Source organism: Rutilus rutilus (genome assembly GCF_951802725.1).
Source record: "Rutilus rutilus genome assembly, chromosome: 15".
NCBI lineage: Eukaryota > Metazoa > Chordata > Actinopteri > Cypriniformes > Leuciscidae > Rutilus > Rutilus rutilus.
Window position 1 is genome coordinate 28,757,708 of NC_140220.1, and position 25,783 is coordinate 28,783,490.

The following is a 25,783-nucleotide window of genomic DNA, read 5'->3' on the forward strand; positions in this document are numbered from 1 at the left end:
TAAACTCACCAGAGTGTGTGAAATGTATAAATACAGTTGTGAAATTTGACTGTGAAATCTAAGTTAACCTCTTCTTTTATGTGGACATGTTAGTATTTTAAAAACTCGTTATTCCTTATCTCAAGAATTAATATTACACAACATTTTTCTAGACAAATTTGCTGAATAAATGAATTATTTGTCTATTTATCATCTTATTTATCAAAGTAAATTAAAAAAAGACTATAGAAAAATGGTTGTATAGGCTACACTCATTCAACAATGGGAGAATCAAGCAATCACAACACAATGTACATGATATGTTTCTTTATTTCATAAACAGAAATGGTGTCTAGACATAATCTGTAATTTATATAACACTAGCAATTGAAATGCATGAAAATGAGTTCTGCACAATACCGTATGTACAATGGTTTTTAAGTCATTAAATGCATTAGGGTCATGTAGCATTTCAAAATGAAAAAAGTAAAAACTCTTAGTACAGAATAAGCAAAGAAACAGCTACCTCAAATCGACAATATTAACACAAAACAGTCTTCTAGAAAAAATGCGATAAAGAGAGTCAGAAAGAGATAGAGAGAAGAAAACAACTCGTGTGACTACTAGCCAAAGAGCTATTCCATTAAAAATGATGCACCAAAATCTACCAATACAATAATCCATATAATCTGTGTAAAAAGCATGTAGAAAAAACACCTGATGCAGTTTGCTGATACAGTCATTGACCAGTAATGAGAGGTATGAAGGATTTCACAGGTAGATAAGTGTGAGAGAGTCCGCTCTGCTAGCCGAAACATGGGGGCTCACAGCCCCTGCATACACACTTCACTTGAATGTGAACTATGGCCTCTGGAAGTTCTAAGGCAAAAGTTGGAGGTGCACTTTGTATTCATGGTACACTGGAGCATCCCCGTCGGGCGAAAAGACAACTTGAGGAAAAGGAGCATAGTTATCAAACGGCCATTTTCTCTGTTCGCTTGTAAAAACGTACAAAACAAAGAGACAGAATGCTAAACCTATCCATTCGAACGAGCCTCACGATTTCTATGTACATGGCAAAATTCTCGTAAAACACAACACCTTTTTTGTAAACATTTTGCCTTTTTCTTACGCCTGCGCGTTCAGTCCGAATATCAAATGTTTTATAAAGTTAAGCAAATTGTGAAAAAGGCAAGTTTTCGAGCAACCCTTTGGAACGCCAGTGTTCATATTTCCGAGAAGCAGCACGAATGAAACAAACCGACCAAATGATTCAAATGACATTAAACAGGAGCTTACATGTTAGATGAAGAGATGTAGGGTGTTTTCCTGTACAGTATTGGGTTCTCAATACATTTACAGAAGCTTAAAATACGCGTCTTTTGACCGTAATTGCAGATCGAAAGCTTAAACGATTAGCTGTATCAGCCGATTTACAACCAAAAAAACTAATTGCTGGATTTCATTTTAGCCCTTGTTGGGTTTTTTTTTAATCCAAAAGAATTGTGCAAATCTAGGTTTTCTCTATGCATCAATTATTCTTAGCTTAGAAACAAAAAAAACAACAAAAAAAACGTTCACCCTTTAGCTTTATGAGAAGACAAAAATGCAAGACACAAAAATAAGTGACAAATGAAAGCTGAGCTCACCAGCTCCCATCAAAAATGTCCGAAGACCAAATAAAAATAACAAAAAGACGTTGGCACGCACCCTGAGACAAGATACAAGAGCAACCACGAGTCCGATACGAAAATAAAACCTCTGTAAACCAACAAAAACTAGCAGAAGTGTTGTTGAGAGGAGAGCTAATAAGCTTATTTAACCTGCGAGGCTTTCTGTGACCAGGACGAACCCTTGAAGTCACTGTGGAGGCAAACATGATGCAGCTTTTAGTAACAGAGGCTAACAGAGGTCAGAATTCCAATCCTTGTCGCTCAGACTCTCGGCTTCTTCCACGTCTTCATCGAAGCATCCCCAGGCTCTTAAGGCCAAGTGTGCAAGCGTGAGGAGTCAGCCATTTCATGTACAGCCCAGAAATACACAAGTACACGACAAATACTTTGCTATGCGAGGAACATAAATAAAAGCAGATTTGGGAAAATGTTTTTGGATAGCCTTGATGCAGGTGTGACCTTTTAGTTTTTAAATTGTGTACGACAGTGTGCTTGTCAAGTGGAAGGTCATGCTTTCCACGCTTCATTATTTATACAACAAGAAATAAGAAAAACGCATCATTATAGGGATGATTTGCATATGTGTGCACAAATGTCCACTTGGACCCATAAATCTTTAGTTCTAGTCTTGTACCTGATTACAATTTAGAAATGGCAAATACTGTTAACATTTCTTTAGAAAAAGAGAAAGAGAACAGATCCACAATGAAAACAACAGCACAACTATCCATCACAACACCTCTAGATTCTACATCCCTAGGAGAGACACGTTCGTGTGTGCGCGCGCGCGTGTGTGTGTGTGTGCTTGCATACGAGAGGGAGAGGGGATGTATTACACCTTGAAACGTGTCTGAATATCAAACTATCAGACTCGCAAATGCACAAGCACGCACACATAGAGCTCTAAGGGTCAAAGGTCATTCAAATAATATATGGGAACTATGTTAAATGAGTGGCACTCCCAACTGTGTCGCATTACTTATTGAGAGATCCATTTTTTTTTTTTTTAAGATAAACGCTCTTAGTTTTCGCTCAACTAAACCGTTTTTCCGAGGCCTACATTTTGAGGCAAAGAAACTCTAAACAAACTATATAAAACATACAGGCAGCATGCAATCCCATTAGTATGGATATACGTGTCTAACAAATGTACAATAAAGGGAAATATAGGACGACTTTAAAGAATTGGCTTATTCCATCCAATTCAGAGCAGATTTTCGATGCTCTCTAAAATAGCTTTTTAGTGTCTTCCATAAATATGCGATTGAACTTTTATTTATTTATTTATTTAAATGAACCTGAAAACGTTCTTTAAAAGATAGCGTGTCGCTAAAGATCATCTGCTTGGAGAGACACTTTTAAGTGTCCGCGTTAAGTGCTTCAATTTCAGACTTTTTAGGGTCCTGAAAAAGAAATCTACCCTTTTCAGAAGTGCTAAATGGTCAAAGAGTGCTGAGGGGGGAAAACAAATGTAAGGGCAAGGCCCTTTAATTGAGTTCAACATCATTTCCTGTTCCTGTCCGAGCAGTAAAATGGGGGGCGAAACTGAAAGTGTGTGGGATCGTGATGACGTTTGTTTTACGTAACACTGTGTCTGCAAGCACACTGCAAATACTGATAAAAGAGCACGTTTTCACATTTAAAGGAGAACAGCTCACCACTACGCACACCATTTACATCCAGGTTACATGCAAGGGCTCTATGCGCTGCACTGGGGGGCTCGTATGCGAGCGTGTGTGTGCATGCGTGAGTGTAAGAATGCTAGTTTCCTGAGTTTAAGCACACCCATCGTCATGGGGAATTCATTCGAGACAGGAAACAGCAACGATTTTTCCTTCGTGGCAAAAAGGTGCTTGATCAAACCCCAGAGAAAAGAAAGAAAAAGAAAAACGAATCAACGGAAAAAAGCCATCTAAACTCCTACCTGTACAATATTACAGAGACCGTCTCCATGCGCCGTACTATTTACAATACGCTTTCTGCCGAGCGAGCACTCCTCGAAAAAAAAACATCCAATGGTACGGTATTGCTGACGCAAAAGGTGGCCGAAACTGCGATTCGAATCGTTCGTCTTTCCGTCGTACTTTCTTTCGTATCAGTGCTGTGGAAGGCAAAGGAGGAATGTTTTTAGATACCACCATCTGTACAAATTAAGTGTTGCGGTACACAGACACTACAAACGTATGATGCAGAAGACATTTTTGCATATGGACATTTACAGTCTAGCTGCTGTAGAAAAAAAATCTGTATTCTTTTTTTTTTCTTTTTTTCATGAGTTATACTGAACATTCAGAATATTTCCTGAGTTTGAATTTACTGTGACAAGGGCCACAAAGAGAAAGAGACGAGAGGTGGAGTGATAGAGGTTTAGAGGTAGAGGGCAGAAATAGGGAACGGAGGTGGGGTGGGGAAAGAGAGAGAGAGAGAGAGAGAGAGAGAGAGAGAGAGCGCACAAAATGCTGCTGCTAGGTCCATAGAGGTCTGAATTTGAGATGTGGTCAGAGCCCATCCCATCTGAATGGACTGTAATTGGAAACAGACAGTGTTGTACTGTCATGGAAAGGTGTAGCACCATCGTGAAGTTCTGTGAGAAGGTCTCAGCCACTGCCATGGCTGAATGAGAAAAAACCTGGAGAACAGTATTGCTGCTGTTAAGACAACTGTAGTGTCAACCTTTGTTTAAAAAAAGACAATTACAAAGACATAAATATGTATATAAAATAATCAAAAACACTGGCAGAGGCTGGCCATCTCAACAGCCCTCGAGTTTTGAGGGGTTGTCAGAAGACGTAACTAAATTAAATAATAAAAAAAACATCCAAAAAATAAATCAACACAGAGAAACAAACCACCATCATTAAGTACAGTCCTTTCTGTTGGGCTGTTCGTCGGTTGTACATTTATCTGTCATCTCCTGACAGAAGTCTACTGTCACCGTCTGATTGGACTGTTCCAGGGACAGCCCCGCCTCCAGGTAGGCAGAGCCGGCCTCTTGCTCCTCCCTGTCGTTGCCTACGTCTTCAGACCCGTTTCCGGTCTTCCACTGGGCCGGTCGCGGTTTTCCGTCTTTTGCGTTGGCCGATTTAAGGAAGCTCTGTTCGGGGGTGGAGCAAGTGGTGAGGTCGATGCTGCCGGTGGGCAGGGCCTGGTTGCCGGGGGCGACGGAGGCGGTGTTGCCGGGGCGCAGTATGGGGCAGTAGTGATGGACCTGTTCTGGGCTCAGCTGCACGTCTCGACACACCTCCTCAGACAGACAGGAGAAATTCTCCCATAACTCTCCCATGCACGCCTTCAACTGGTTGCGCTCCGTTAAGAGCTTCTCCTTCTCACACACCTGTGGGGTGGACACACATAAAAACACATTTTAAACCTGTGTGTAAGGCAGCTTATACACTTTTTGACCAATAAATAACCCGTTTTCTTTGCACGACCCTTCCAATCATTTGGGATTATTTTTAGAAATCATTTTGCAGAGAAAATTTCTGGCAGATTTGTAGGTCAAGTGACAGTTTATACTTATTAATACATTTTCATGATTTAAGCAGACATAATATTTCAAATTAAGAATGCTGAACAAACTGCATAATAGTTTCCACAAAAATATTAAGAAGCACAAATAATAAAATAAAAACATTTAAGCACCGAATCAGCATATTAGACTGATTTCTGAAGGATCATGTGACACTAAAGACTGGATGCTGAAAATTATGCTTTATTTAATATATTGTTTTTAAAATCTATATTAAATATATTTTATATATTATTCTATTTTAATATATTAAAATATTTTTTTTTTAGCTCTAATAATATTTCATAATATTGCTGGTTTTACTGTATTTTTTATTGAATTACACTGAACATAAATATTATAGAATACCAGCATACATTCGTTTTTTACAATCACTAGGACACATTTTCTTAGGTTACTTTTTCAAAAAAAAGTATTGAAAACAAAAAAAAAACTGTAATGATTTAGTGAGTTTTGGTTTTACACAGCACTGAAATATTTCATTACATCTATATCGAATATAGATATATTAATTTGACCAATTTCCATGACTTTTCCAAGATTTACAATCACAAATTCAACCCTGATATTTACAAGTTTTGCTTAATTTTGGGGGACCCTGTACATAGAAATAAATACTTTTTGAGAATATGTACAGTATGTTGGTTTTCATTTAACATTATTCAGTATGTCTATTAAAGGGATAGTTCATCCAAAAATGAAAATTTTTGTTCCAAACCTGTATGAATTAATTTCTTCAGCTGAACACAAAAGAAGATATTTTAAAGAATGCTAACTGTTAGCAAACTGTTTGGTTACAAACATTCTTTAAAAATATCTTCTTTTGTGTTCAGCTGAAGAAAGAAATTCATACAGGTTTGGAACAGTCTGAGGGTGAGTAAATGACAAATTTTTTTTTTTTTTTGGCGAACTATGACTTTAATAGACATACAGTACATACAAATCATTTCGGGATCCCCACAATGCCCTTGGTCTTCACAATGTAGTCAAAACCTGCTCCACACGCATGCATACACGCTTTGTTATGAACGTACAGTGATCTATAGGGACCAGCTGAGATATGTAGGTCACCCTGCAGCACTAACACCGTCATCCCGCTCTCAGTCTCCATGGATATCTAACACACATCATATATTTCCTGTCCTCATAAATTCATTCATTCTACAACTTCATTTCAGTTGTGCTTTAATACAGCTGTCAAACTCCAAGATAAGACCAGGAGGAGGAGGAGAAGAGGAGCAGAGGTATCACTCCTGCTGCTTTCTGCGAGATTATATGGAGGATGCGCATGTGGCATCAAAGCGCAGGCTGTCAGGCTTCATGCACATACAGTACATGGCTTCACACATCAAAGACATTCGGCTCCGCCTCCATCACGGAAACACGTGACCGGCTCTGTGATTGACAGGTAGCCCTGCTGCCATGGCAACGTGACAGCCTAGGAGATGAGTTCCCCTGCCGCTTATGGGGATTGATAACAACCTGAAGGCCGAGGTGTACAATAAAGATGTTTTGTCACACACAACAGGACCGAGACAGCGAGAGCTGTTTGTGTAGGCTACTTACCAGTTTGTGTATTTCACACTCAAGGTTCAGGATGCAGTCAAGTTTCCTCTTGCGGCAGCGCTGGGCCGCGATGCGGTTCTTACTGCGTCTGCGCACGTCGTGGATGAACTCCAGCTGCTCTGAGCTCAGCTTGTGCATTTTCACCATCATTTGGAAGTCGTTGCGTGGAAGATTTGTGATTTGATCGACGGGGAATGGAAGCTTGACCTGTAAAGACATACATTAGCAAAGTGTTACTCTATGAACGTTTTGCTTTTCTTCCATGAGAGCATTTCTCCTCAAGCCATTAAATCAACATAATCTGCTGATAGCAGAACAAGAGAATTCAACACAATCAGCATCACACAAGGAGATTTACTACGCCATTCGTTTCAAAAAACATCTTTCTCCATTGACCACCACTGAAAATGATCTATGTATTCTGATGAAATAAAAACGTACTAAAATGTAACCTAACTTACTTGCAATGTATTTCGTCACCACTAGATGGAGGCAGAACACAGTTCTTCACATTCACAAAGTGAGGTCTAACAACACAAGCTTATAACACCTAACTAACTAGCAGCATCACTTATTAACAAAGAGGTCAAAAGAGTAAAAAACAAAACAAAACAGAGGCTGAGAATAAAGAGTGAGAAAGACAGGAACACGAAAGCATCTTTCTGTCAGAGAATTTTCTGCACAGCTGCTTTAGTCCTTTCTTCCTCTATTTCACACTCCTGTCAGGTGATTTCCAGAGGGCATGAGTATGCAAATTACAACTGTTAACGAGTTAAGCTGTCAGCGGATTCTGAACATATCACCCAGTAGGTAACAATGTCTCCTTCATGTACAATGAGCATGATACGCAGGCTGTTTGACAATATAAAGCAGCATTTGACTTCTCTCCATCATAGTCTGGGTGGCATGTTCTGATAGACCCCCTGCTGTTGTCAGAGAGAGCTTTCATGAGGGATAAGGGATTTCAGGTTAAGAAAGCGAGAGGGATTGAGCCAGTTCTCTATAGGTGAATCTGCTGAAGTGCAAAGTCGATCAGGGTTTTGAGGGAGACATTGACTCTTGTCTTTGGACCTGCTTAACACTAGATACTGGTGACAGTTTCTTATATCTGAAAAAAATATTTTTTTATGTGTAGCCTAAACATCATAGTTCATAAGTTCATTTTTTCATGTCTTTAAAACAAGTATTGTATGCACACCAAGACAAGTACAGTTAACAGTAATATTTTGAAATAATATTTTTACAATTTAAGTATCTGTTTTCTATTTGAATATATTTTAAAATGTAATTTACTCCTGTGATGGCAAAGCTGAATTTTCAGCATCATTACTCCAGTCTTCAGAGTCACATGATCCTTCCAGAAATCCTTCTAATATGCTGATTTGCTGCTCAAGAAACATTTCTTATTATCATCAACGTTGAAAACAGCTGTGCTGGTTAATATTTTTGTGGAAACCATGATTTTTTTTTTTTTCAGGATTATTAGAAGAATATAAATCAACAGCAACGTTGTTAATGTATTTACTACCACCTTTGATCCATTTAATGCATCCCTGCTGAATAAAATAATAATTATTATTATTTACCAAACTCCACATGTAAAGATGGAACATAATTTGACATACATCAAATGCACAATATATAGGTACCTTATTGATAATCATTCAAGTTTTTATCCTTGTATTGACCGATATTGGATTGCGTTCAATTTTCCCTATATTTACATTTAGATTACCTTTGCCATCATCAATATTTAAAACACTAATAATTCAATAACACTTTTAAATGGCATCTTTAGCAAATCTCAAAATATGTACAGTATTTTCATACTGTACATTATAATTCCTACATTTACTTTCAGCATCACAATTTTTTTAATTTATTTTTTAGCATTTTAATTTTAATTTATTTACACAAAACCTTACAGAATTTTTATATTGTCTATTCATCAGTTTTTGACCATAACATGAAAATAATCTAGTGTGGTAAATGAATGAGGCAACCATAGTGTAACCAGTATAGTGGCTATATGTGCTGCCCTACTTAAGAACTCACATGGGTTTAGTGTGATTATGACCCCATAAACCTGGACCACAGCGGTGCAGCGACTCTTCCATGTGAAGTGCACCGCTCCGCTGGGAAGCCCACTGTGACTCTGGTTGGGACTGAGAGAAGATGAAAGTGTAGATCTGGCCCAGTCTGGCTCAGAGCAGCAGGGGGCCCGGAGCACTGGCAGGTCGGAGCAGCATCATTAATAAATGATGGACAGACCTACTCTTTTTCTACTCTCAGCTCAGCCGACATCGGGAATCGCTGTGTGTGAATTTGTGTCGTCTTGATACGATTTTTAAGCTAGACTAGGCGGAGAGAAAGGTCTTTTTACACGGTCCAAGGAGACACTTTTTCTCTATGACCTTCTCATGTGTCCTTTCCTCTCTCTGGTATATTGGTTCGAGGTGTGTGTGTGGCAGTAGCCTAAGAGTGATGTCTATATTTAGTGTCTTACCACCAGAACCAGTGTAGAAAGCCGGCAGAGATGACAGAACGTACACCGGTGGCGTTTATAAATTCGAACGTGATCCCGATTCTGTCTCTCTCTCTCTCTACTCTTGTCCCTTTACTCTTTCTATAGGTCATTATTCTTGAAATGGGTCTGGAGTGAAAAGTAGGACTCCTCTGTTACTGGGAGCAAAGTGGCCCCACTCTTTTTGTCCCTTACTTCCTTTCTCTTACCATGGACATCTGCAGCAGGGAATTGTGGGAAGGCGACGGACAAAAGAGAATGAGCGAGGCCAAATGCCTGAGGTCTCACACAGATATTTTAGCAATTTTACTGGCACAGTGCTTAATTTCCAGTCTAATGTGAGTAAAAACTGTAATGTGTGGAAATGATTTAAATGCGCAAACAAGAAGGAAAGTTAGCCGTTTGGTCAGTTAAATGCCTTTAGCGGCAATTAGATTATCTGTTTGCTAAATATCATTACTGTCCTTCAGAGATTCCCAGAAACGTTACTGTGCTGCTATGCATCTCTTCGTTTCACATGTCTCGGTAATGAGACGCCATGTGACACAGATAAGAAAACAGTCTGAAACAACCCCTAAGATATTCCTCTTTTTTTCTTCTTCCCTCCTTTCTTCTCTTGTTTTTCTTCTCTCAGCCCTGTTGCTATTACTGGAAGTCTCCACAGGGGCTGAGTAATGGGGGAAAGCTATCCGCGTACACACACATGCATGCACCCCCCCTTTCAAAGACACGGGACAGACACACATGCACACACTCACTCTGTCTAATGGAGTGATGGGCCTGTCCGTGGTCACCATGGGGCTGCATTCCCATCAGGACCAAAGTGTGCTTGTGCGGGTATGTGTACACCTAAGATAAATGGTGAATGCCTGTCTAGGTCAGTGGTAAATCCCTAATGTAACACATCTGGAGTAAAAAGCACCATCCTTTCTCTTAGACGGCAATGAGATTAAATGGTGAGCAAATGGAGAGTTAAATCTCTTTAATCAGTTTCTCACATTTTTCTTCTGAAAATCATGATTCCAATAATGCAGTTTCAGAGGAGGTCTCAAAGTGTGCTCGGATTTCCCAAGATATCAAAAATTTCAATGTAAACTAAAAACATTTCTTATTCAACAATTATTGCAAGCCCACATTATATGAGCAATAGCAATAATAATTGTATATCCTATATTTACAATTTATGTATGTCAAAAACTATCTTTTTGATTGATTTTTTTCCCAAGGAACTGAAGGAGAAACATAATATAATTAGGGATGCACGATATGTTCATTTTTTATGTTATCGTTATTGACGATATGTTAATACCGATAAATAATGGATTATTTCCTTCAGCTGAGACACTTCAGATGCGCACGGTTCGTCATGATGGTTTTGAATTGCTTGAAATATGATTGAAATCACACCAAAAAGGAAAAAATGGTTTGCATGCAGGTCTTCAAGCTACATAAAATTATAATGAGAACATTATGTAATTGTGTGGACATGGATTTGAATGGTGAGACTTTTGTTTTTGTAATCAGGCTCTCAAAACGCACATAAAAATTTGGATTTAGTATGTTCATGCGAAACAGGACTGTAAAATAAAGTACAGTTGTGCTGCTTAATATTTTTGTGAAAACTCTTAATGACCCCAAATTTTTGAACGATAATGTCAATTCTATTATATATACAGTATATATATACACATATATATAATCGAATTGGCATAACTGCAAACTGCACTCTACGTGATATCCACGTCTACTTATACAAGCAAACAGTGAGCGTTCATAATATTTCAAGCTTTCACCTTGAACATATTTCAATCGTGCGGTTTTACACCTCACCAATGCGACGTCTGACGAATAATTTGTAGACCACAATCGGCTCATATTGAGAGAGCGGCTTGGCTTTTAAAGTCGGAATGAGAGGAACAGAAATGGTTCTGACTTCACTCTTCACTTCCTGCGATGCAGGCGGCTTCACTAAAGGGTTAATGCTTCTTGCACCGTGATTTTTAAGAATGAAAATGAAGAACTGAGAGTGAGATTTTCGTCTGTGGGCTTTTCTGATCACACCCACTCACTCCGAGATCAATACTTCACCCAGTGTAACCGAATGACTAAAGAGCGTAAAGAAAATGATAGATAAATCTTCTCAAAGATCTCAAGATTTGATAACTGTCCTTTTTTTTACTTCAGGACCTTTCTTTGCCCCCACAAGTGAAATCTTTCCGGTCAGTCTACAGCGAAATCTTCAGGTTACCGTCAGAGTGAGTAAGACTTCAGTCCTCCAGTATCGGCTTCAAACAGTATGTATTATTGTGTGTGAAACAGATTAAATTAAGGACAAATCAAATGATATGGCAATATTCTTGGACCTGAGCTCTTCCTGTTTGAATAGATGCAGGTCACAGAGGGTAAGTGATACTGCATATGACTCATGAAAAAGAGAGTTCAAAGTTCAAAGACCTGACTTCAGTATCTAGACTGGCCTAGAAGGACTACACTAGTGCTATGATTAGCCTACAGTTTAACAACTTCCTTCCTCCTTTGAATTCATTGTTTCGAGCAGCAGGCTGAAGCTATTTTTGAGATTGTGTTTCCCTCTTTGTGTGCTGCTCATCTCTCTCTCTCTCTCTCTCTCTCTCATGCTCTTTCTCTTACATGCCATTTGCTGTGCAACAAAGGACTGTCTGACAAGTCTGTGTGTTTGTATTGCATATCACTAGGAGAGAGAGAGAGAGAGAGAGAGAGAGAGAGAGAGATTTTCTTTAACTATAAGTTAAGCATGATTTTTATCACAAAAAAATAAAAAATAAAAAAATAAACCATTTTCTTTTTGTTATAGACTACCATACAAAAGATTTTGGTCAGAATGACAGTAAAGACATTTATAATGTTACAAAAGATTTCTGATTCAAATAAAAGCTGTTCTTTTGAACTTTATATTCAAAAAATCCTGAAAAAATATATATATCATGGTTTTCACAAAAATATTAAGCAGCAACTGTTTTCACCATTGATAATAATAAGAAATGTTACTTGAGTAGCAAATCATGGTCACACTTCAGTTTAGGGTCCAAATTCTCAGTATTAACTAACCATTAACAACGACTTTTGCCTCAATAAACTTAATTACTGCTTATTAATAGTTAGTAAGGTAGTTGTTAATTTTAGGTATTGAATAGGATTAAGGGATGTAGAATATGGTCATGCAGAATAAAGCGTTATTATGTGCTTTATAAGTACTAATAAACAACCAATATCCTAGTCATATGCATCCTAATAAGCAACTAGTTAATAGTTCATAGAATTGGACCCTGAACTAAAGTGTTACCCAAATCATCATGTTAGAATAATTTCTTGAGGATCATGTGACATTGAAGACTGGAGTAATGACGCTGAAAATTCAGCTTTGCTACCACAGGAATAAAATACATTTTAAAATATAATAAAATAGAAAACATTTATATTAAATTGTAATAATAATTTACAATATTAGTGTTTTTACTTTATTTGTGATCAAAACATTTTTACACTTGGGTAAAAAACAACAAAAAAAACAAGCATAACAAGTATATGAAAAGCATATATGAAAGGTAGCATTTGCTCTCGAGATGAAGTTTCTGAATAGAAGAGGGGAGATTTTAAGTCCTTTTCTCAGACTTTCGTCATCTCAGCTTCACAGAAATGGTTAGGTGTTGATGAGAAAATGAACAACACCAAGAATGCAACTGAGAAGAAGAGTGAAAGCTGGAGTGAAAGAAAATGTATCAGATACTAGACTGACGAGAGCTTTCAACTTCAGCAGCTATCTGAGATCTTGACCCTCATTTTGAACATCTGTAGATACAATTCCAACCCCGTTGTACTTTAAATGAATCCATTTAGTGAAGTCAGGAATCCTTAAGTGATTTTGTGTCCGTTTCTAAATCAAAACTGGAAAGAAAAGTAAACTAGTTGAAATACAAAGCTCCATTGAAAAGTCAAATGAAGAGTCAGATGCACTATGAGTGTGTGGGGAGGGCAAATATTTTGAGGCCGACTTTTTCAGGTCGGGTGCAGTGTGTCTCAAGTCTTTTACAAACGAAACGGAAACAATGCACAAAATGCTGAAAACTAGCCAATTCGCTCCTGAGTGCTCTGTGTTACCATGGCAACAAACCATTTTCTCCATCAAGGCCCCCACATGCATTTCTAAAGGTCTCACCCCCAATCTCGAAACATGATCTCTCCTTCTCCTTTATAGTTATTTGCTCTTTTAAAATATACAGCATCCCAAGTGAAACTCAACTTGCATCCAGATCAAACAGCAGCTTCACTCTATCCATTCTTTCTCTTCATTCTAAATCTCGACATTTAAACTCTTTTCTATCAGTGTCTCACCTTTCAGTGATATTACAACTATCAGTAAACAGACACTCATTTACTGACCGTCATTTAGAGGAATACAACTATTTGTTTTCTACATCTCCCTTATTAATAATTTTGCTTTGTTTATTTTGTGTCAAGAGAACATATACAGTGCTGGTCAGAATTATTTGCCCCCTTGGTAAATATGATCAAAGATGGCTGTAAAAAGCACCTGACAAGAGATCAGAGACCATTCCTCCATACAGAATCTCTCCAGATCCTTCAGATTCCCAGATCCATGTTGGGACTTCTCTGTGGTTTAGCCCTCTCATTTTCTAAAGGGTTCAGGTCTGGGACTGGGATGGCCATTGCAGATGCTTGGTTTTGTGCTCAGTGACCCATTTTTGTTTTGATTTTGATGTTTGTTTTTGGATCACTGTCCTGTTGGAAGATCCAAACATGGCCCATTATAAGATTTTGGTTACCACAGGGATAAAAAAAGTACCCAATGTGTAAAATGAAATACTCTGCTGTATCTTTAATGCTGTGGGCCTAATTTTCTGCCAGAGGTCCTGGACATCTTGTTCAGATACATGGCATCATGGATTTGATCAAATACCAACAGATAAAAAATCAAAACCTGACAACCTCTGCTAGGAATCTTATAATGGGCCATGTTTGGATCTTCCAACAGGACAGTGATCCAAATACAAACATCAAAATCAAAACAAAAATGGGTCACTGAGCACAAAACCAAGCATCTGCAATGTCCATCCCAGTCCCTGACCTGAACCCTATAGAAAATGAGTGGGCTGAACTGAAGAGAAGAAGCGCCAGCATGGATCTGGGAATCTGAAGGATCTGGAGAGATTCTGTATGGAGGAATGGTCTCTGATCTCTTGTCAGGCGTTCTCCAAACTCATCAGGCATTATAGGAGAAGACTCAGAGCTGTTATCTTGAAAAAAGGAGGTTGCAAAAAGTATTTAAGTATTTATAAAAGGGGGCAAATAATTGTTCCCAACGTGTTTTGGAGAAAAACATTTATTTCATAATGTGATTTCCCCCCCACTTTCAATTCTTTTACTTCAATAAAAGGTTTGATTTTTGCAATTTTTTAAAATAAAATTTCAAAAGGATTAACAATTTTTTTATAGCCATCTTTGATCATATTTACCAAGGGGGCAAATAATTCTGACCAGCACTGTATGCTATCTGAACTACACTGTATATTATGTTTGCAAAAAAACAGAATATACAGCAAACTTTGAATGGCTGTCAATGGAGAACGTCTTTTCTGCATAGACAGATTTCTGCACCCAGCATCTACCAGCAGGGGCTTCATGGATCATGCTAATAAATAAAATGTTTGACTGATCAACCAAACCTTTGACAAAATGAAGAATAGCGTGTGACTGTGCCACTCACCATTAAAGGGGAATTTCTTTAGAAAGAAGCATCGTGTGCCTTGAGCTTAGGAAGCACTGGGGCTTGGTGTAGGCACATGTGCTCTGGCTCTCTTTTCTCCTCTCTGTCTCTCTTTAACATGTTCAGAGGATGAGGCTGTGAATCGTTGCTTAGTATTAACCAATCACAGCACAGAGCAGACCCACACCCCCTTATTAGTAATATGGTATGTGAGCAACATATAAATTAAGTTTCATATTCAATATTACTCTGCTACAGTGTACATTGCTGTTTTGCATTGGGCTATATTGTTGACATATTCTTAACTGCCCTATTTTGCCCGGTTTTACTTTTAATTTTCAATGCTCCTTTCTGTTGCATTGAACACTGTCAGACGAAAAGGAAAAACAATGAGACTTGAGAAAAATGGTTTCAAATGTTTTGACTGAATTTTGATTTGAACGATTTTAAAGGGATGGTTCACCCAAAAACCTTAGGTGAACTATCGACTTTCTCAGAATCTGAGCAGAGGTAAGCCAAGCACTTCTGTTACAGGACAGGTCATTGTCTGGGAGACCCGATTCCAGGCTTAGCTCAATTTTGATAAAGTGTGTAGTTACTGTGTTTTCTCTTTACACAACAGGAATCCAGACTTTATTGTCAAATTGAGTTTGCTCCTCTCTGCTGTATGCTACTACATTAGTCTTCCCTAGACACCACACAAAAGGTCAGAGTAATATCATTGCAGTTATTCCGTTTATGTCAGCCCAGACATGCAAATTATTACAGTGTTCATTGGTCCATTAGCAGTCAGCAGCTCTGAATCAGTGAAAGTCAAAGGGAAAGTCTCTAATAGCATAAGGGCAGCATGCACATCTAATTGGTTCCTGCATGAATGAACGTTAGGGTATGAGATGCAAAGTGTGCTTTTGGAAGGAATTAATAGACAACAGGTAAACACATGAGAGAGAAATTGGTAAGACTCACCTCAGGGCCTTGCTCTCGAGCATGACATGATTCACTGTCCCCCTCCGAAAAGGACCCTGACTCATCACTGGAATTGGTTCCATACGACTGCTCACATTTTATCTTTGGCCGCACCCGTGTGAAGAGAGCATCTGTCCCACCGCCTGCCTCCTGCGGGTCAGTGGTGAGACACCGTGTCGCATTGGGGCAAGGCGAGGATGAAAACTCAAACTGTGGAAGGCTGCAGGGGGACCCGCCGCTCCCGTCCTCAGCATAAGAATACGAAGAACAGGAACTGGAGGTCCGGGTGCGGGTCTCTGAAGGGGGCGATCGAGAGCATACCTTAATTGGCACTGGGCAGCTGGTATTGGGCCTTTGGCGGCAAAGCAGGGGCGGGTCACTGGCTATGGTGCTGGGGGAGTAGGTCTGGGAGCTGGGGAGGGACTGGCTGGCGCCGGCCCACAATCCCTTTGGCATGTGTTCTGAGAGCTCCTTCTCCAATGAGTTTCCGCTGGGATGGGAGTGGGTGGGAGTACCCAGTCGGTCACAGGCCCCTGGGGGGAAAATGACACTGCGGCGGTCCAGCTCCACCTCTTGCTTGCACACACCATCGCATGAACCCGACTTCAACGAAAGCCCTGGCGGGAAACCATCAGCGTCTTTGGGGAACGCCACAGGCATGCCAAGCTCATTGACAAGCGAAGGCCTGTAGTCTTTTTTGTGGTCTGCCTGAGTGGTTCCTTTATCCTGGGCATTGATGAGTCTGTTGACAAAAGGCTGCTGGGGTGTGCTAGGCAGGTCCTTACTGAAAATAGTTCTTAGGCAGGTCGGTGACTTGTTGCTGCCTTTTGGTTGGTCCACTGCGATGGAATCATCCAGCTCCATCTCAGCCACACCGTCCTTTTCACCTCCGTCCTGCTCGTCCCCTGACAGGCAAAGCGAGATGGACTCTTCCTCGCTGCGTGGCTCCTGCTTGATTTGCATCACTGCTGGCCTGCTCATCTCCTTGAATGTGCTTGGAAAACCTGAGGTACTGGTGTGTGAGGAGGCGTCGTTATTGTGCTTGTTGCATGCCCACTGGTACTTCATGTACTTAGGGCATCGTGGCAGGTCTGAGGTGCCGTGTCGCTCAAAGTCCATCAGGCCATCAGCGAAATCTTCCGTTGCCACCAGCTGCTCATGGTCTGGTCGCCGCAAGGAGTTCAGGGTCTCTGCACAACGACGAGAGCGTGGAGAACCGGACAGGGTCACTGCAGTTGTCGTTGTTGTCAGCAACTCAGGTTGCATGCTCTCATCCTCCGAGTGATTGCTCTCAGGCGCCATCTTGCGACACAGGAGCAGGCCATCCTCCTCGCTGCGCAGTTGGGCTTCCAGGAAGCGAAAGCAGGAGTCTTCCAGGTTGTGAATGCGCAGGAATTCGGCACAGCGGATGACCTCCTGGATGTTTTCTCTGCTGAGCAGCAGCTTAGCCGTATAGGCAAACTGTAACAATGGAGCGAATCCCCGGGCACTGACCTGCGGACACACACACAGAAAAAACGGGAAATTGCCAATGTTACCATCAGCACTGCTATTGTTCAAGGCACTTGGAGTGTGTTGAGAGAACTAGACAGGTCAAATGACCGTAAACAAACACTGTAAAGTGCCAGTTAATCTTTTATCAGGTCAGCACCGAACGTTCTATACAGCGGGAAATAAAAAGTGAAAGGGTGGAGTCTGGCAGTAAGGTCAAGAGACCAGCCTCATTTATGTAACAAAGACATCTGACATTCCACTCTCTGCTCAAGTCAGCCCTGTAGGTTCAGCTTGGCCCCCTGTTTGTTGCAAATGATATTGCAGGAACAGGTAGAAGCATGCAGGCTTGTAAACATAATTTCACTTCAATCCCTCAGGTGAGGCACCTTAAAGCCTAATAGGCTCTAGGACTCTAACAGCTTATCCCTACTACAGCCATCCCAAGCTTGCTGAGAGAGAGAGAGAGAGAGAGAGAGAGAGAGAGAGACAGACACAGACAGATATGGAAGCTTTCCATTTGACCTAATGCTAGATAATTAGGTAAATGCCTGAGCCTGCAAAAGCTTGGCTGGCCCACTGTGGTCTTTGCGCTGTAAGGGCATACGAGTAAGTGAATTTAAACAAGGAAAAATAATAAAATAATAACCCAAGCTCACAGGTTTTCTTTTCACAGGTGTGAAGCAACTTGTGGAACCTGTAAACATAGGTTCTATAACTCTCTAGTCTCACCTGTAAACTAGAGCTGTCAATCAAATACAGAATTTGAATGGAATGCTGCTAATTAATAAATCAGACTAGTAATAGCGTAATAACAAACTACTAATTAACTAGCAAACTATCATATTTATCAATATTTGCAGAGAAAAGCCTCCAAATGAAGATAATTTAAGACTTCTTATTGTGGCAGCTGAGTAAATCATTTCACAAGAGCTTTAGATGCCAAAACAGCTATTCAAATGGTGTTCTTTCTCTGACAGTGAGTCAGACTCTGCCTGTGCTATGCTGGAGTCAAAACGTCATGGACAGACATCGATGTAGGTGTTGTGGTTCTTCGTTCTCAGACACATTACAATGGCTGGACTTTGATCTGGGTCAGCATTGTTCAGTCCACAAAGCGCTCTCTCTTCTCCCTCAATTACGTAAAGTGCTCAACAGCACAAGTGAACTTGTGCTCATAGATGGGAGGGAATGAGATCAACACTTTATGTTCAATGAATGAGGACAAGACACTGTTTACTATGAGTTTGTTTCTTTTGTTGATAGGGACAAACTGCTAACTCTTCATAGATGTTATCATCAGATGATTTTTTTTTTTTTTTTGTGGTTAGAAGGGAGTGCAGATTATCTCTTTCCTACTATAAAACCAGAACCATATAATTTGTTTAGTAGATTTTTCCATGTGGAAAAAACTATTTAGAGTCAGGGCCAAGGCATGGAGGGAAAACCCAAGTCTGAGGTTAAAAGGGCTTTTTCTGTTACAATGAGTTGAAACACAGCTGATTACTATAGTGTGGGGAATGTGAAACAAATTAGACACACACAACATACAGACTCCCGATTAAGCAAACTGATGTCTTTTTGATTATAGCAAAGTCAAACACAAAAGTGCACATTCCAAGAATTCTGTAGTACCATTTCAAGCCTTCTTTCCTGTAATAATCCTATTAATAATCAACTATATCTGTATATTTTGAGAAGGAAATACCAGTGTCTGAAAAGCAGAACAAGCACGGTGTTAAACTTTTGGCTTTGGTTCTGTTTTGAAACTTTAATCTTAAATGTAAATTTGAAATAGAGACAAAGTAAAAAATATTTTCAACTGGATATTAACTCAAAATAAACCCAGACAGGTTGATCAGAATCTTTCTGAAGGGGTTTATTTTGTAATAATGATCAGCTGACTGTACATTATCCTCCTTTTTATATGGCTTTTTTGCAAATAAATAAATAAATGCTCATGAAACACTGATTTGAGTCAAAATGATTGTTCTGTGTGAGAAGAAAGATACAGCAGAATGATACAAAGATATGAAACAAGCACAGTTATAGGAGATTGGTTGCCAGGGAAAACAGTAAACTGCTTGTCATTATACAAAACATTTGACTGTGAAATGCTTTCCAGAGATATGTATACTGATGTATGATAATCTTCACATTTATAGACTTCCATTCTACAAAGAGTAGAATGAAGAACAGATCAAATCTTAAGAAAGGGTTAGAATGGATAGATCACATTTATTTTCCATCTCCTTCAGAGATGCTCATGCAATCATACACAAACAAAGGATTCTAAAGCATCCACAAAATATGCACACAAACAAAACTGATGACTACTGACTCTGAGTCATCCGGGGCTGTCTGTGTCCAGTAGACGCATTATAGTACAGAGAGAGAGAGAGAGAGAGAGAGAGAGAGAGAGAGAGAGAGAGAGAGAGAGAGAGAGAGAGAGAGAGAGGCTCATCTGCCTGCTGGCAACACTACAGCGCCAATCAGTCACTGCTGAGAGGAAGCTGCTGACTCGTAATCTTTGTGGGGGATGGTGTGTGCTAGTGTGTATTGTATGTGTGTGTACAGTGTGTATGGGTGTGGGGGAGGATGGCATGTAGAGTGTGCATGTGTGTGAATGGGATGATCATGGCTCTTTGATAGGAAGTGTGTCCACTTAGGAGAGAAAAGAGGAACCAGAAAGAGGGAGAGATTTCATTCAAACATACAGTGGATTTTTTTTAATGGTTAAAGCAGTCAGTGCAGCCTTATCAATCAAGACCCCTAAATTAGTGAATATAATTTAGCTGGAGATATAAAAATGAAACATTACGGACGATTTTGATGCAATTCTTCTTTCCGTTATTTTCAATATTTTAATCACGTCTCTGATTTAAGATTCAGCAGCAATTAGAGTTCGATTCATTTCCAAGAATCAGTTCAAATTGTCAATTTGAATTAACTGTTTAAATGAAGCATTTAAATTAACGTTTCTCTGCATAGGAATTTTCATATATTAAAATGTTTGAGTAAAAATGTAGCTGAATATTGCTGAAAGTGATTCGGTATTCTTCCTAGTGTTAATTTATTCATCCTTTAGTGTTAATTTTTGCTGTTTTAGTTACATTTTAAATTTCCTTGGCTAAAAAAAAAAAGAGGAACAAATACATGGATAATTAGCAAATATATTGATCATCATTAAAAAGCGGACACATTTGTATATTCAAGCTATGCAGCTGTAGTGCTCTATAATGGGCTCAGATCCAATTGGACATACCAGGTTGTGACTGAAAGTGGAGAGAGACAGTGATGTTGGGGGTGTGAAGGTATGGAGAGGCTACGGCTGACAAACAGCTCTCTCTGCTGGGGGAAAAAGTGCTGAAATGTGTTTTTCAGCTGACATCAGCAGCATCGGCTGCACCATCTGTGACTGCCACTACAAGTGTTTCTACGACACACACCATCAGCCTGATGAAAAGAGAGATGAGGGGTGTGGACAAAAAGAAAGAAGAAAGGCAAAATGGATGGAAAGGGAGTGAGAGAATGAAGGAATGAAAAAGAGAAGGAATAAAAAGGTGGAGGGGTTAGAATTAAAATGGGATGGGGGATGGGGGATATGGTCTGAGACAAAGGCTTAAAGGTATAAAAATGCATTCATTATTTACTCTCCCTCATCTCACTATTAAAATAGACAAACATTTAGTCTGTTTTGTTACGACAATCTTTCCCTTCAGTGAGCTGTTAACCGTTGTGACTGGACCATCGAGTCGGTGAGTTGAACTTAAAAACTGGTTCAGTTTGAATTATCATTCATGAACAAACCATTCAGAAAGGTTTGTGAATTGAAACAACCGATTTATTCAAAATGATTTTGTTCACAATTCTGACATGAGGTTGAGTAAATGATGACGCAAATTTCATTTTTGGGTGAACTATCACTTTAGCCGCGTAGCGCTACGAATACAAACAACAAAAGAGAAGATAAAATGTGCTCACAGAAGAGGAAAAATAAAGCACAATTGCAGCTCATTAAGGGACTGACTTTGACATATGAGCCACTGGACCTGTTAACAACATTTATTATGTGGGAAACAGACAAAGGAGCAAATTTATCTCCACGACAGATCTGGGACATTTATGCTAATTCCGACTACAGACTGTTCTCCCTCACTGGGCCTCAAAAGGGTCATATTGTTACAAAGCAGGAAATTACGTGAATTGTGTATCATATATCCTGACAACTCCTGACTATTCGGGAATTGTGCCAAGCGTTTCCTTCCATGAAAAGGTTGCAGAATGCTATAAACCCCATCACACCTGCCCTCTCGTTCATTCATTCCCTCTCTCTTTGATATTCTGCCTTTCCCCTCTCAGTAGCAGAGACGGCTAATTTATGTAAATTTGCTCCGCCAAATTCCTGCATGTCATGAATGTTAATGAGGCAAAGATCCGAATGCAGGGTGTACAGGGTTGTCTGAAAAAATACAAAACCTCTACTGAAGACGGGGCGCCTGCGATATGAAATCTGCTGACTAACCTGACATTAAACTCCACATGCAGACACAATCAAATGAGCCGCGGTGCAGCACAAAGTCACGGCTCACGCTGAACTGGAACATGCGGGGCTACGGTAAGGGCATTTATTGACTGTGCTTTAGAACCTACCGAGACAGCATTTTTAGCCATCATTATAGGCAATTTGAACGTTCGAACACTAAATTGAGCAAGGCAGTTCAGCAGGCTTTGAAACACAGACCTTCAAATATGCCACAAATACCACATGTAATAAGATGTAATAGAATTTTAATGCTGCATAAAAAGTAAGAAAATGTCAAAAAAAATTATGAAAGGATAATGTAAGGCTCAATGCTCTTTTGTTTTTGGTTTAACTATTAATCACATTGATGTGATGTGAATACTCCTCTTTTATGATGAGCTTGTATTTCTTTTTTGAGGTATAAAATACAAAATGTCAGGGTGATATGACTGTCCTGATATCATAATGAAGAAAAACAACCTCAGTAATATAATAAAATTCTTAAAAATAAAAATTCGGCATAACGTTTTATTATTATTTTTAAAATATTTATTTATATAAAAAAAAAGTATATATATACAGTATATATATATATATATATATATATGTGAAAGGTTTTGTCCACATAATCACAATTATGTGAACAACATGCAGAAAAAAACAGGACATGATACTTTGATAGAAAAGACATGAACAATTAATTTCTAAGAAGTTAATTTAAAGGAACATTTTCATTCATTTTCAAGAATTTCCTTTCAATTTCACTTCCTTACGCTATTTTCTTTATTGTGGACATCTTGTACATCAGTGACCCACAAACAGCTAATTATAATTCTCTCTCTCTCTTTCTCACACACACACTTTGAGTTTTTTACGTTTTATGGGAACTTTCCATAGACATAATGATTTGTATAATACAAGCTGTATATATCTCCTAACTCTAACTCTACCCCTAAACACAACCTTCACAGAAAAAAAAAAAAAAAAAAAAAAAAAAATGCCAAGGTCAAACATTTCTGGCATTACTATCCTGATGGTCCCCATAAAGTAGGGTTTACCAAGAAAAACACTAACACACACACACACACACACACACACACACACACACACACACACACACACACACACACACACACCATTTCAGTTGGTTAAAAGTAATTGGAAAAATAGCTAAGTTAATTCTGCAACATTTGTTTTCAGATACAGACTTTATGTGTGTCTAAGGTGCCCAAATTCATTTTGTGTCCACTGTATAACATCTCAGACATGTACACACACACAAAGTCACAAGCAGACGGTAAACACTTGACAGATTTAGAGTTAGCCCTGCCTATAGTGCGATGGATTAAATCAGATACTCTACTGGATAATCCTCTCAAAATGAGGTTTACGATACACAACCAGACAGAGAAAAGGACATGACCTCTCTGTCTTTAAAAGCTAGACGTCGCTGTGTCTTCTGGCCTTTAAGACTCTTTCACTCTTGTTTCCCTCTTCTCGAATTATTTCTCTTCTTACTGAGATTTCCATTTAACAGACGGACTTCCTCTCTTTTTGGCTTTCCCTCGCAGCCCAACCCCCCCGGCTGTGATAGAAGACAGATCTCCCTCCATCTGCATGATAGGCTGCAAATGTGTGATAGTCTCGTGATGGCATTTATGTAGTCTGTTATTTCCTCCCTGACCTGCTCTATCCCTCAGGATTACCCCCTCGACCGTCCCAGCCAGGTCCTGACCTGCTCAAAAGCCTCTCACTATGTTTGTGTATATCACCAATTAACCGTAACACCTGTTAAACATTTAGCCTTTCTCTCAAATGTGACATTTTCTGTATATGATGTGGTCCGACTAATAACCAACAGGGGGGTGTGTTTGAGAAATCTGTTTGGAAACAGTAAAATTAGTATTGTGATGCTAGTAGCACAGAAATTTAGTTATAAAAGTTCAGTAGCAAAACCAAGCAGAAAAATATAATTCTACAAAAATACAAAGAACATGTAAAAGTAAACCAATAAACGATGACTGGCAACATTTTAGAAAAAGGTTAAATTCATTAACAAATGCATTAGGTACCATGCACTAACAATTAACAATACATATTTATACTTGTATTACTTTAGGTTAGATCAATTACTATAACTAATTAAATAAATATAATATTGTTTATTGTTAATTCATTTTCATTCATAATATATTTAGCTTACATTAATTTATATAACTTGAAATGTAATATATATATATATATATATATATATATATATATATATATATATATATTAGTTTATGTATTATTACAATTGCCACTAAGTGCAAATAGCCAACCTTGTTGGCAAATGCTATTTACACTAACTTCGCCTACTGATGTCTGGTTGGGGCAGACAAAATTACAGAAGACACTAGATTGTGTATCTAAGTAAGGTGCGTGGCAGAAATTTTTCTATGCAAATCGACCTGAGGTTCGAATCCACTTTTTGAGGAATTCGCTCTACTTCACTTTTCCCATCACATATCAGATCAGAAAGGCATTTATTTTCACAAAAAAATGAAGAAAATATTAGAAAAAGTGGAAATAAAGTGTCTAACGTGTGTTTATGGTTTAGGGTTAGGGGTAGGTTTGAGGGCTTTATTGTCCCAATAAGGCGGCATCCATTTAATAATTTTAATAAATAAATATTTTAATATAATTATTGCATACCGTTTAATGTAGGCTACAACAACAAGGAGGTGCAAATAGTATCTGCCACTATTTATGAGTATAAATATCATCTAACTACTATTTTCCACTTATTGCAAAGAAAATACTGCTATTTTTACATAGTGTAAATAGAATCTATCGCTGTTTTCACTTAGTGTAAATAGCAGCTATCACTATTTGTACTTACTATTTGTAAAATATGCTATTTTCTCTTAGTGTAAATAGAATCTAGTTGCTATTTACACAGTGTAAATAGCATCTATCGCTATTTGCACTTAGTGTAAATAGCCGCTGCCTTTAAAAAAAAACGTTTTCTAATTGAATATACGTTAACGTTTACAATTATGTACGGATATATGTTAAAATGTACAATTTATTCCTGTGATGGCAACATTGCACACTAACTAAAGTTGAAAAAGTGAAAAAAGCATAATAGGACCCTTTTAAGAGAAGGAAATCTCTTTTCCAAGCCGAAATGGAACGACCCCCTTCAGAAGGAAGGTCCTTCAGGTTTTGAGGAATGAGGATATTTTGCAAATCAATCTAGTAGGGGTTGTGATTAGTTATGTGTTTTGATGAATGTGTATTTTGCAGTGATTGTGTATGTGTATATATTTTGGTTTGAGAGTGTTGCAATGGTGCTGAATTTCATGTGGTTGCTGTTCACAAGTGGCTCCATGTGGAGGACCGTAAACTTTATAACAGGAGGTGGTTTGAGGTCGCTGTACAGACTAGTGCTGAATCAGACTACCCGAGACAGACATACATAAACATAGACACAAACCGACACTGGCTGTCTAAAGCAATGCTGAATCACAGTGACACAGCTGCAGTGCACAGCTGCGGGACTCGATTATGCACACACACACACTGGAATACATCAATAGTCAAGTCCAATCAAGCTCTGAAGGACTGCATTAAAATAAATTGTACTCGGCGAAAAACAGAAAATGGAAAACAGGTAGAAGGAGGAGGCTTTCTCTAATGATGGGCTAATGACTGTACATTATCCTGCTTGTTATACAGCTACTCGCCTAGGGATGGGACGATACACTTAATCTCACGATACGAT

At 38.9% G+C, this 25,783-nt stretch overlaps 1 protein-coding gene across 4 annotated transcripts in view; it reads right to left on the reverse strand.

Annotated features, from left to right (window-relative positions):
* Positions 1-291: 291 nt before the first annotated feature.
* bach2b (BTB and CNC homology 1, basic leucine zipper transcription factor 2b) overlaps positions 292-25,783 on the reverse strand; it is a 102,036-nt gene continuing 76,544 nt past the window's right edge. For 3 of the 4 annotated variants that reach the window (XM_084432542.1, XM_084432540.1, XM_084432541.1), the window contains 3 exons: positions 16,002-17,495; positions 6,748-6,954; positions 292-4,986 (listed from right to left, as the gene is read on the reverse strand). In XM_084432542.1, the coding sequence (XP_084288668.1) occupies positions 4,510-4,986; positions 6,748-6,954; positions 16,002-17,495 (2,178 nt within the window). In that variant the 3' untranslated portion in view covers positions 292-4,509. Of the gene's footprint in view, positions 4,987-6,087; positions 6,664-6,747; positions 6,955-16,001; positions 17,496-25,783 lie in introns of those variants that run through there. The other variant, XM_084432543.1, reaches the window with a different exon arrangement.